We start from the raw sequence: 12,778 nt of genomic DNA on the forward strand, positions 1-12,778 counted from the left end.
TAAAAATGAATGAACCAGAATAGTGGGAACGAGTTAAAAATAAAAGTTGTCCTATGATGTAGTGGGGGTTGTTATCTTGTAGTCTTTTTTATTTATTTTTTTTCTTTCCTGGTTGGTTTTCTTGGGGAGAGGCCTGCCTCATGGGTTTTCAGTCAATGATGTTCCCTGAGTTAAGTCCTCCCGCCCCCCTCAAGGGGGTGGGCTCTCAGGAAACCGTTTTTTTCAGGCTTTTATTCTCTGTAGGTTTCTATGCTCACTTTTTTTTTTCTCTCACCTTGACCGCTTTTGATGGCTTTTGTAGGTTTAGAGGAAAGCGCAAACTGCACCCTGACCTCCCTCTCAGAGAGAAGCCTCAATCTGGTCCCCTGTGGGTGCTGCAGAGCCCATATAAATTCCCCCTTGGCCACTGGCAGAGCAGGTTCTGAGTCAAAGTCCCTGGGGATGCAGGATCTTCTGCTTGTACCCAAAACCACCACAGCGGCGGCTGTCTGGGCAGCTCCAGACCGCCAGAGAGGTTCCAAGCAGCGATTGCACACTGAGATTTTTCCGCTGGCCTGGGCTAGGAGTGCCTGGTCTTTTTGGGTCTAAGAGCACCAGGCTTGTGCGCACCTCTCTCGGGGGAGGGTGTGGGTCGCGTGCGCGTCTCAGGCTCTGATACCACGGCTCCGCGTTCCGCCTCCGGCGAGGCTCCCAGCCCCTCACAGGAGCCAGACCCCACGCGTTCTCAGGTGTGCTGGCAGCTCAGGGACGTAGACCTGGTTTCTCCACTGCACAATCTCTGGCTCAGCGCCAGGGGAGGCTGTCCTGGGACCGTGGACTTAAGCTCCTGTCCCTAGCTGCCCTGATTCCCACAATATCTCCCCAGAGATCCTTTACTCTTTTTGAGTGCTTTCAACCAGTCTCCAAGTTAATGCTGGTCCCCAGATGCAGGACACTCTCGTATTAGGGGTATTACTTTCCAATCGGTCACCTCTGGTGACTCCCTCCCCCTTTTGTTTATCTTTCGATATCAGTCCTACATTCCCACTCCGCTTTACCTGCCCACTGGCATCTTCTGCCCCTGTAGAGATCCAGATGTGTATAATTCTGATCTCAGGCTGATTTCATGGGTGATCGGAGTCTTTGGTAGGTAATCAGCTCACTTTAGGGTACAGATTGAAAGGGCGCCTCCTCCTACTTCCCTGCCATCTTGTCTTCTCCTCACTGCTGCTGTTAATGAATCTATGTTGTCATTAACAGTTTTCTCTAGGCTGAATATTATCTTCATAACTGCTACCCTGAAGTCTATTTCTGACCTCTTGTTTCGATCCATATCCATTAGATCTGTGGGAGAAGCCATTGTCTCTGAATCTTTTCTTTGTTGGGAGTTCCTCCTCATCATCATTCTGTTGAGTTGTGGTTGAGGGGTTGTACAAGCCAAAAATATCAACCACTATCCAGTCAAGGAGCACCTGGGAAGTTTTGGAGCAAACAGATATTATCTCCAAAAAGAAAGAAAAAGGAATAGTTAAAGAAAAAGAAAAAGAAAAAAAATTCCAGCTAAAATGAGCCCCAAGAGTAATATTTATAAAGTACAAAAACAAAAACAAGCAAACAAATAAAAAGAGAAATAAATAAATAAATAACAAGGGAGGCTGATGGGAAGATGGTTATAATCCCTCAGTGTGGGAAAGGAATGCCCATTTCTGTTCTTCCTGGGTGTATTTTGTTATCTTTGTTAGAGGACTCAATTTCCCAGACATACAGAGAAATTAAAACTGGTGTGTATATAAAGGTACTATTGAATAGGGAAAAAAGGACTTCGTTGAAGCATATATATATATATATATATAAGAAAAAATATATGTATGAAACACTCAAGTTAAAAAGTTACTATGGAATATGTTGTATTAATTAAACATCTAGTTGGAATGGTAAGTAGCTTAAAACAACAATAACAACAACAGCCAAGAACAGGGATCATGAGAAAGAATTAAAAATAAGAGAGAGGAAGGTTGTATATCAGAAATATACAGGCTGTGAGGCAATATCAGGAACTTAATACATTATTTTCCCCTGGTGTTGGGGTTTTTATAGTTTCATGGGGACCCTGTGGTTGTTGTCCTCTGTTCTTTCAGCTTGTCTTCTGGAGGAGGCGTCTGCTGTGTTGTTTTTCAGTTAATCCTGCTTGGGTAGAGTTGCCTGGCCCCTCTCATGGGACTGGGCTCTATGGAAACTGATTTTTCAGGATTTTGTTCTTGGAGGCTCTTCTTCTCTGGTGACTTTTTGAGCCATTTCAGAGGGTCAGAGCAAAGTAAGCTGTCCACACCCAGACCTCTGCCTTAGGGAGAAGCTACCCTCTGCTCCTCTCTGAATCGTCCAGAACATAGACTCCACCTCTGCAAACCCCATTGAATACTGCAGCCTCCCACAGGTGGTGTCCATTCCCAGCGACCCTCTGAGTGGTTGCCTAAGACCCCCAACTTGTCTCTGTAACCCCCTGCACAAGAACCATGAGCGATACCAGTTTGGGTGAACATGGCCCTGGTGGCTGCTGCTCCAGGGACTGTGGTCTCCAGACAAAGTTGGGTCCTCTCAGCTGCAGTGGTAGAGGCAATTATGGTGGCATCAGTAGTTACCAAGCCCCAGGGACCACTGATTCAAATCCCCACTGGGTCCTTTCAGGCATAAGTGGGCAGTGGTTGTGGTCAGTCCATGTGTCCACACTTAGGCCACCTGGTGCCTGCAATGTCCCTTAAGCCCCTTTGTTCTTTTTGAACATTGTTATCAGTCCCTTTCTGTCTTGCAGCCACCCATCTCCAAGGTATTGCTGGTCCCCGAGCACAGGGTGCTTTTGAACTGGGGAATTAATTTCCAATGGCTGGTTTCTTTTGGCTCTCCCCCATTCTGTCCTGCAACATCTATCTGTGCAATCCCAACTCCATCTTTTGTACCTCTCCACACATGATTCTCAGCCCCATAGAGATCCAGACATGTATAATCTTTCATCACAGGCTGATTTCATGGGTGTCCAGAGTGGCTTGGTAGATTTCCAGCTAAATTTAGGAGACTGGTTGAAATGGAGTCCCCCACTCTTCCATCATCTTGGTGGGACCTTCAGTAAGAAACCATTCTAGTGAGTGATGCTGATAACAAGCGTGCCCATGCACTTGTGTATAAAGGGGTAATAGAGGAAATCTCTGTATCTTCCTCTCAATTTTTTGTGAATCTACAATTGCTCTAAAAATTATATCTGAAAAATATTCTGAGATGATAATTGTATAACTTTAGAAGAAATGAGAAATATGTTCTTTATAGATGGTAAGATAGCATTATACCAAAATTAGGTGACTAAAATGCCCAGAGCTTACAAACATATTTTTTTTTTGATCCAAGCAGGATTTGAAAGAAGTTTTGTTTAAGTCAGAGTTGAAAAAAGGGACACTTCTTATCACTCTCTGAAGAAATTGATGACCTGAAATAAGGAGAATTATATCTCATTACTCTTAAAAATATGAATCACAATATTGTGAAGAATAAATAGTTGATTTAGACTAATAGCTGTACAATTAAATCTGAATATATCCCATATCATTTTTTATGGAAACATTTTCACAATTGTGTTATATAATTGTTCACATATTGCATTTATTCTTTGTAAGATTAATCCTCTTAAGGCATAAAACAAGTGGTCAAGAAACTTACACTTTAGGAAAGGAGGTGGAGACTTTTGGCCACACAGATGAATTAAAAAAGATGTTCTGGGAATCTCTACTAATCCACGAAGAATGAATGAGGAAGCTCAACAAATACTATGAGAAAACAAATTATTTTTAGAAGTCAAACAAGAGCTTTTATTTGAATTTTACAATAACAAACATAGTTGATTCTTTCTTACTTTATAGACACTTTCAAATTTTAAAGTAATTTTACACACAGGACATGTTATAGAAATATCTTAGTAGAAATAAATGAAGAGGACAAGTGACAAAGGCAACAATTTCAGAGTTCTGATAATTGATCAAAGGTTATTAATATTTTATGAATTATCTATTATTGAAAATCTCCTAGAGATTCAAGTAAGAAGAAGTATATCTATAGTCTTCTTGCCCGGTACTGCTCCCTTGCCTCCCTGCTTGTCCACCATAGCTCAGTGATCCAGAAGCTTGTAGTTCCACAATTTGGAGAAGCTTCAGAAAGCAATGGTGCTGATGCCACAGGGGAGACTTGATCAGCAGTGGAAAAGGCACTGAAATAGCCCATTGAATTTGCAACTCAGAGTGATGATTTTGCTTAGTAATGAAAGGGGAAAACCCATATGTGCATCAGGAGAAGATGACTAGCTAGGAATCAGGAGGCTGGGAGGAGTTGTTTTTCATCAGACTTGGGGCTGTGACCCAAGAGACTCTAGATCTCAATCAGTGTGTTTTCCTTGCTGACTCTGGCCTAGCCTCAGGAACCATAACTGCACATCCTGTCTCTCCAGACTCTGGCTGCAGACTTCCGCAGCCTCTGGGTATACATCAGTTGGGCCCCAAATGACCCAAAGCTCAAGGTCAGGATGAGAGAAGTCTTGTGGCCTAGTCTGGCCCAAGGGGACAGGCTACATGGTCAGTAGGAATGTTTCTCCTGCACTTTCTCTCAGCTATCAATAAAATTCTTTCCACTCCAGAAAAATTAAAAAAAAAAAAATGTTGGAGGTTGCAGTTTTTCTGTTAAACACTGTGGCTCCCATAAATATAATAGGGAAATGCTGTTAGTGAAGGAACAACAGAAGAGTTGACATGAGCTCTCTGTATACTCTTGGCTGGTGGAAAAAAATTATGCACACATGGAGAGGAGATCAAGATGAGCCAGTAGAAAGTAAAAGCAAAGGAGTCAAGATGGCAGAGAAGTAGCAGGCTGAGATGACATCAGGTAGCAGGAGATCAGCTAGATAGCTTATCAAACCATTCTGAACACCTACAAATCCAACAGGAGATCAAAGAGAAGAAGAACAGCAATTCTAAAAACAGAAAATTGACCACTTTCTGAAAGGTAGGACCAAGGGGAGAAGTGAATACAAAGCAACGGGAAGATAGACCGTGGGGAGGGGCAGAACCTGGCAAGCAGTGGAGCAATGGAGCACAAAATCAGAACTTTTAAAACCTGCTCCACTGAGGGAAATCTCTCCAGAGGCTAAGCTGGGGTGAAGCCCACATAGGGACAGTTGGTCTCAGGTCCTGTGGGGTAACAGAAGGATTAGGGGTGTCTGAGTGTCTCAGAGCTCAGAGGTATTGGGGCAGGGAAGCTGGCTACAGAGAAGGAGCCAAGGAGTGAGCTCTCAACATGGGGTTACCTTAAATTGTGATTCATGGCACAGACAGACCACTGCTCTTTGAGAAGGGACCCCACAAGGTCTCAGGAGACCCCCCTGGAAGAGCATAGGTATCTGCGGGATTTGGAGACTTCAGGAAGGGCTGTGTGCCAGAGACAGAGATGCTTTGTCACAGGCTGGTTGAGCTTGGAGCACAGCCAGAGGCCAGGGAGACGGGAATGATTGAGCGCCTTTCTCAGAGGGTGAACTGAAGAGTGGGGCCCTGAGCTCTCAGCTCTTCCGGGTGGAGATTGGGAGGCTGCCATTTTCATTCCCGTCCTCTGGAACTCTAGAGAGTGTTCAGGGAACAAAAGCTCCCGAAAGCAAACTCAAGCAGATTCTTAGCCTGGCCCCTGGTAAGGGCGGTGCAATTCTGCCTTGGACAGACACACTAGAGTATCACTACAACAGACCCCTCCCCCAGAAGGTCAATAAGAAATCCAGCCAAGACCAAGTTCACTTATCAAGGACAACAGTGGAATTCCAGAGGAGGGAGAGCAAAGCATGAAATTCATGGTTTTCACCCCATTATTCTTTAGTCTTGCGAAGTTAATTAATTTTTTTAGTTTTATTTTTTTATGCTAAAATGTTTTTAACTTTTACCCTTTCCTCTTTTAACGTTTTTTTAACTAGTTTATCTTAACAATATACCTTTAGTTAAAAAAAAAAAAATCTTTTTTGAACCTTCATTATTATAGCCATATTTTATCCTTCATTGTATCTAACTTCATTTTTGGTATGCACATAGGGATTTTTCTTCTAATAAAATTTGGGATACAACTTCTTCTAATAGATCAAAATACACCTTAAATCTAACACAGGGCTTTGTTCTAGTCTCCAGCCTGAGCAAATTCTCTCCACTTTCTTTTTCTTTATTCTCCCAGCCAACTTAACTTATCAACTCCTTTTTTAGAAAGTTTTAAAAACTTTCCATCTTTATAGTCATATTCCATCCCTTCATTGTGTTTACCCTTATATATTTTTTTCATTCTTTAAAATTTTGGGAGGTAGTTTCTTCTAAGACACCAAAATACTCCCAAAATTAAGTGGGTGATCCTGTTCTATCTACCAGTCTAATATATATCTTTTTTATATTTTTCTTTCTTTTTTTCTTTTTAAATTTTATTTTTTCTGAACTTAATTTTAAGCCCTTTCTTCCCCCGACGATTTGGGGTCTCTTCTGATTTGTTTAAAGCACATTTTCCTGGGATCTCTTGCAATCCTTTTAGTATTTTATTCACTCCTACATATATTCTTATATGGATAAAATGACAAGGCAGAAAAACTCACCACACAAAAAAGAACAAGAGGTAGTACCAAAGGCTGGGGACCTAATCAATAAGGACATTGATAATATATCAGATCTGGAGATCAGAATGGCGATTCTGAAGGAGCTAGCTAAGCTCAAAAAAGGCATGGAAGATATTAGAGAAAACCTGTCTGGAGAAATCAAAGCCTTTTATGGAGAAGTAAAAGAAATATATCTAACCAAATTGAAATTTAAAAAGCTATTAATGAGGTGCAATCAAAAAATGGAGGCTCTTGGGCGCCTGGGTGGCTCAGTGGGTTAAAGCCTCTGCCTTCGGCCCAGGTCATGATCCTAGGGTCCTGGGATCGAGCTCCACATCAGGCTATCTGCTCAGCAGAGATCCTGCTTTCCCCTCTCTCTCTCTGCCTGCCTCTCTGCCTACTTGTGATCTCTGTCTGTTTAAAAATAAAAAAATGGAGGCTCTTTATCTGTACCCCAATGTTTTTTTCTCTTTTTTTTAAGATTTTTTTTTATTTATTTGACAGAGAGAGAAATCACAAGTAGCCAGAGAGACAAAAAGAGAAAGATGAGGAGAAGCAGGCTCCCTGCTGAGCAGAGAGCCCGATGTGGGACTCGATCCCAGGCCCCTGGGATCATGACCTGAGCCGAAGACAGAGGCTTAACCCACTGAGCCACCCAGGTGCCCCTGTACCCCAATGTTTATAGCAACAATGGCCACTGTCACCAAACTGTGTAAAGAACCAAGATGCCCTTCAATGGACAAATGGATAAGGAAAATGTGGTCCATATACACTATGGAGTATTATGCCTCCATCAGAAAGGATGAATACCCAAATTTGTAGCAACATGGATGGGACTGGAAGAGATTATGCTGAGTGAAATAAGTCGAGCAGAGAGAGTCAATTGTCATATGGTTTCACTCTGAAAAACAATCTGAAGGTTTTGAAGGGGTGGGGGATGGGAGGTTGGGGTAGCTAGGTGGTGAGTATTAAGGAAGGCATGCATTGCATGGAGCACTGGGTGTGGTGAAAAAAACAATGAATTCTATTATGCTGAAAGGAAATTTAAAAAAAAAGGAGGCTCTTATTGCTAGGATAAATGAGACAGAAGAGAGAATTAGTGATATAGAAGACCAAATGACAGAGAATAAAGAAGCTGAGCAAAAGAGAGACAAACAACTACTGGAACATGAGGGGAGAATCTGAGAGATAACTGATATCATAAGATGAAACAACATTAAAATAATTGAGATTCCAGAAGAAGAAGAAAGAGAGAGGGGAGCAGAAGGTATATTGGAAGGAATTATTGGAGAGAATTTCCCTAATATGGCAAAGGGAACAAGCATCAAAATCCAGGAGGTGCAGAGAATCCCCCTCAAAATCAATAAGAATAGGTCCACACCCCATCATCTAATAGTAAAATTTACAAGTCTTAGCGTCAAAGAGAAAAGCATAAAAGTAGCCCAGGACAAGAAGTCTGTAACATACAATCGTAAAAATATTAGATTGGCAGCATACTTATCCACAGAGACCTGGCAGGCCAGAAAGAACTGGAATGATATATTCAGAGTACTAAACGAGAAAAACATGCAGCCAAGAATACTATATCCAGCTAGGCTATCATTAAAAATAGAAGGAGAGATAAAAAGCTTCCAGGACAAATAAAATCAAAAAGAATTTGTAAACACCAAACCAGCTCTATAGGAAATATTGAAAGGGGTCCTCTAAGCAAAGAGAGAGCATAAAGTAGTAGATCAGAGAGGAACAGAGAAAATATAGGGTAATAGTCACTTTACAGACAATACAACAGCACTAAATTCATATCTCTCAATAGTTACCCTGAGTGTAAATGGGTTAAATGCCCCAATCAGAAGACACAGGGTATCAGAATGGGTAAAAAACAAAAAAAAATCAATATGTTGTCTACAAGAAACTCCTTTTAGACCTAAAGACACCTCATATTTAAAGTGAGGAAGTGGAGAAAAATTTACCATGTTAATGGACATCAAAAGAAAGCTGGGGTGGCAATCCTTAGATCAATTAGATCTGATATAGCCAAAGACTATAATAAGAGATGAGGAAGGACACTATATCATACTCAAAGGGTCTGTCCAACAAGAAGATCTAACAATTTTAAATATATATGCCCCTAACATGGGAGCAGCCACTATATAAATCAATTAATAATAAAATCAAAGAAGCACGTTGACAATAATACAATAATAGTAGGGGACTTTAACACTCCCCTCACTGAAATGGACAGATCATCTAAGCAAAAGATCAACAAGGAAATACAGGCCTTAAATTACACATTGGACCAGATGGACATCCCAGATATATAAAGAACATGCCATCCCAAAGCAACAGAATACATATTCTTATCTAGTGCACAAGGAACCTTCTCCAGGATAGATCACATCCTGGGTCATAAATCAGGTCTCAACCAGTATCAAAAGATTGGGATCATTCCCTGCATATTTTCAGACCACAATGCTATGAAGCTAGAAGTCAATCACAAGAGGAAATTTGGAAAGAACTCAAATACATGGAGATTAAAGAGCATCCTTCTAATGCATGAATGGGTCAACAAGGAAATTAAAGGAGAATTGAAAAAATTTATGGAAACAAATGATAATGAAAACACAATGATACAATATCTGTGGGACATGGCAAAGGCAGTCCAGAGAGGAAAATATATAGCAATACAAGCCTTTCCCAAGAAACAAGAAAGGTCTCAAATACACAACCTAACCCTACACCTAAAGGAGCTAGAGAAATAACAACAAAGACAGCCTAAACCCATCAAGAGAAGAGAAATCATAAAGATCAGAGCAGAAATCAATGAAATAGAAACAACAAAAAAAAAATAGAACAGATCAATGAAACAAGGAGTTGGTTCTTTGAAAGAATTAATAAGATTGATAACCCCCTGGCCAGACTTATCAAAAAGAAGATAGAAAGGACCCAAATAAATATAATCATGAATGAAAGAGGAGCGATCACAACCAACACCAAAGAAATACAAGCAATTATAAGAACATATTATAAACAACAATACGTCAGCAAATTTGACAATCTCCAAGAGACATATAAACTACCACAACTAGAGACATATAAACTACCACAACTGAGCCAAGAGGAAATAGAGAAACTGAACAGACCCATAACCAGTAAGGAGATTGAAGCAGTCATCAAAAATCTCCCAACAAGCAAGATCCCAGTGCTAGATGGCTTCCAGGGGAATTCTACCAAACATTTAAAGAATTAATTCCTATCTCATGAAACTGTTCCAAAAAATAGAAATGGAAGGAAAACTTCCAAACTCATTTTATGAGGCCAGCATCACCTTGATCCCCAAACCCAGACAAGGATCCCATCAAAAAAGAGAATTATAGACCAATATTCTTGATGAACATAGATGCAAAAATTCTCACCAAAATACAAGCCAATAGGATCCAACAGTACATTAAAAGGATTATTTACCATGACCAAGTGGGATTTATTCCAGGGCTGCAAGGTTGGTTCAACATCCACAAATCAATCAGTGTGATATAATACATTAATAAAAGAAAGAACAAGAACCATATGATACTCTCAATAGATGCTGAAAAAGCATTTGACAAAGTACAGCATCCCTTCCTGATCAAAACTCTTCAAAGTGTAGGGATAGAGGGTACATACCTCAATATAATCAAAGCCATTTATGAAAACCCACCATAAATATCATTCTCGATGGAGAAAAACTGAGAGCTTTTCTGCTAAGGTCAGGAACACGGCAGGGATGTCCATTATCACCACTGCTATTCAACATAGTACTAGAAGTCCTAGCCTCAGCAATCAGACAACAAAAAGAAATTAAAGGCATCCAAATAGGCAAAGAAGAAGTCAAACTCTCCCTCTTTGCAGATGATATGATACTATATGTGGAAAACCCAAAAGACTCCACTCCAAATCTGCTAGAACTTGTACAGGAGTTCAGTAAAGTGTCAGGATATAAAAATCAATGCACAGAAATCAGTTGCATTTCTCTACACCAACAACAAGACAGAAGAAAGAGAAATTAAGGAGTCAATCCCATTTACAATTCCACCCAAAACATTAAGATACCTAGGAATAAACCTAACCAAAGAGGCAAAGAATCTGTACTCAGAAAACTATAAAGTACTCATGAAAGAAATTGAGGAAGACACAAAGAAATGGAAAAATGTTCCAATCTCATGCATTGGAAGAACAAATATTGTGAAAATGTCTATGCTACCTCAAGCAATCTACACATTTAATGCAATCCCTATCAAAATCCCACCCATTTTTTTCAAGGAAATGAAACAAATAATCCTAAAATTTATATGGAACCAGAAAAGACCTCGAATAGCCAAAGCAATATTGAAAACAAAAGTCAAAGTTAGTGGCATCACAATTCCAGACTTCAACCTCTATTACAAAGCTGTCATCATCAAGACAGTATGGTACAGACACAAAAACAGGCACATAGATCAGTGGAACAGAATAGAGAGCCCAGAAATAGACCCTCAACTCTTTGGTCAACTAATTTTCGACAAAGCAGGAAAGAATGTCCAATGGAAAAAGACAGTCTCTTCAATAAATGGTGTTGGGAAAATTGGACAGCCACATGCACAAAAAATGAAACTGACCATTTCCTTACACCATACACGAAAATAGACTCAAAATGGATGAAGGATCTCAATGTGAGAACGGAATCCATCCAAATCCTTGAGGAGAACACAGGCAGCAAACTCTTCAACCTCAGCCACAGCAACTTCTTCCTAGGAACATAGCCAAAGGTAAGGGAAGCAAGGGCAAAACTGAACTATTGGGACTTCATCAAGATCAAAAGCTTTTGCACAGCAAAGGAAACAGTTAACAAAACCAAAAGACAACTGACAAAATGGGAGAAGTTATTTGCAAACGACATATCAGATAAAGGGCTAGTATCCAAAATCTATAAAGAGCTTAGCAAACTCAACACCCAAAGAACAAATAATCCAATCAAGAAATGAGCAGAGGACATGAACAGACATTTCTGCAAAGAAGACATCCAGATGGCCAACAGACACCTGAAAAAGTGCTCCACATCACTCGGCATCAGGGAAATACAAATCAAACCACAATGAGATATCACCTCACACCAGTCAGAATGGCTAAAATTAACAAGTCAGGAAATGACAGATGCTGGCGAGGATGCAGAGAATGGGGAACCCTCCTACACTGTTGGTGGGAATGCAAGCTGGAAAACTTGAATTTTCCATTCTGGAAAACAGCACGAAGTTTCCTCAAAAAGTTGAAAATAGAGCTTCCCTATGACCCAGCAATCGCACGACTAGGTATTTACCCTAAAAATACAAATGTAGTGATCCAATGGGGCACGTGCACCTGAATGTTTATAGCAACAATGTCCACAACAGCCAAACTATGGAAAGAACCTAGATGTCCATCAACCAATGAATGGATAAAAAAAGATGCAGTATATTTATACAGTGGAATACTATGCAGCCATCAAAAGAAATGAAATCTTGCCATTTGCGACAACATGGATGGAACTAGAGGGTATCATGCTTAGTGAAATAAGTCAATCAGAGAAAGACAACTATCATATGATCTCCCTGATATGAGGAAGGGGAGGTGCAACGTTGCGGGTAGGAACAGAATAAATGAAACAAGATGGGATTGGGAGGTAGACAAACCATAAGAGATTCTTAATCTCACAAAACAAACTGAGGTTTACTGGGGGGAGGGAGAGGGTGGTTGAGTTATGGACATTGGGGAGGATATGTGCTATGGTGAGTGCTCTGAAGTGTGTAAACCTGGCGATTAACAGACCTGTACACCTGGGGCTAATAGTACATTATATGATAAAAAAAATGTGTTATGTGCATTTTCTTGGAATACTAAAAAAAGGAAATTACATGTCAGTGGCAATCTAAACTGATTCTGATAATATGTAAAAATAATGAACTACAAGATAAGTAGATTTATTGAAGCAATACCAAGTTGTATTTACATGAAATTCCATTAACTTAATCTGTCACATTAGCTGAGTAAAGGAGGTCAAAGGATGTGATTTCTCTGATGCAGAAGATAAAACTAATTTTCATTCTTAATTAAAAAAATCATTTAGACCAATAGAAATAAAAAAGGAAACATCCAAGCAAAGAT

General features: G+C 40.2%; 1 protein-coding gene across 1 annotated transcript in view; it reads right to left on the minus strand.

Annotated features, from left to right (window-relative positions):
- Positions 1-1,232: 1,232 nt before the first annotated feature.
- LOC111142019 (NKG2-A/NKG2-B type II integral membrane protein-like) overlaps positions 1,233-12,778 on the minus strand; it is a 46,215-nt gene continuing 34,669 nt past the window's right edge. Inside the window, exon 4 of the mRNA XM_022494941.1 lies at positions 1,233-1,481. Coding sequence (XP_022350649.1) covers positions 1,233-1,481 — 249 coding nt within the window. The remainder of the gene's footprint in view (positions 1,482-12,778) is intronic.

The sequence above is a fragment of the Enhydra lutris genome, unplaced genomic scaffold (assembly GCF_002288905.1).
Source record: "Enhydra lutris kenyoni isolate GAN:26980312 unplaced genomic scaffold, ASM228890v2 scaffoldscaffold7, whole genome shotgun sequence".
Classification (NCBI taxonomy): domain Eukaryota; kingdom Metazoa; phylum Chordata; class Mammalia; order Carnivora; family Mustelidae; genus Enhydra; species Enhydra lutris.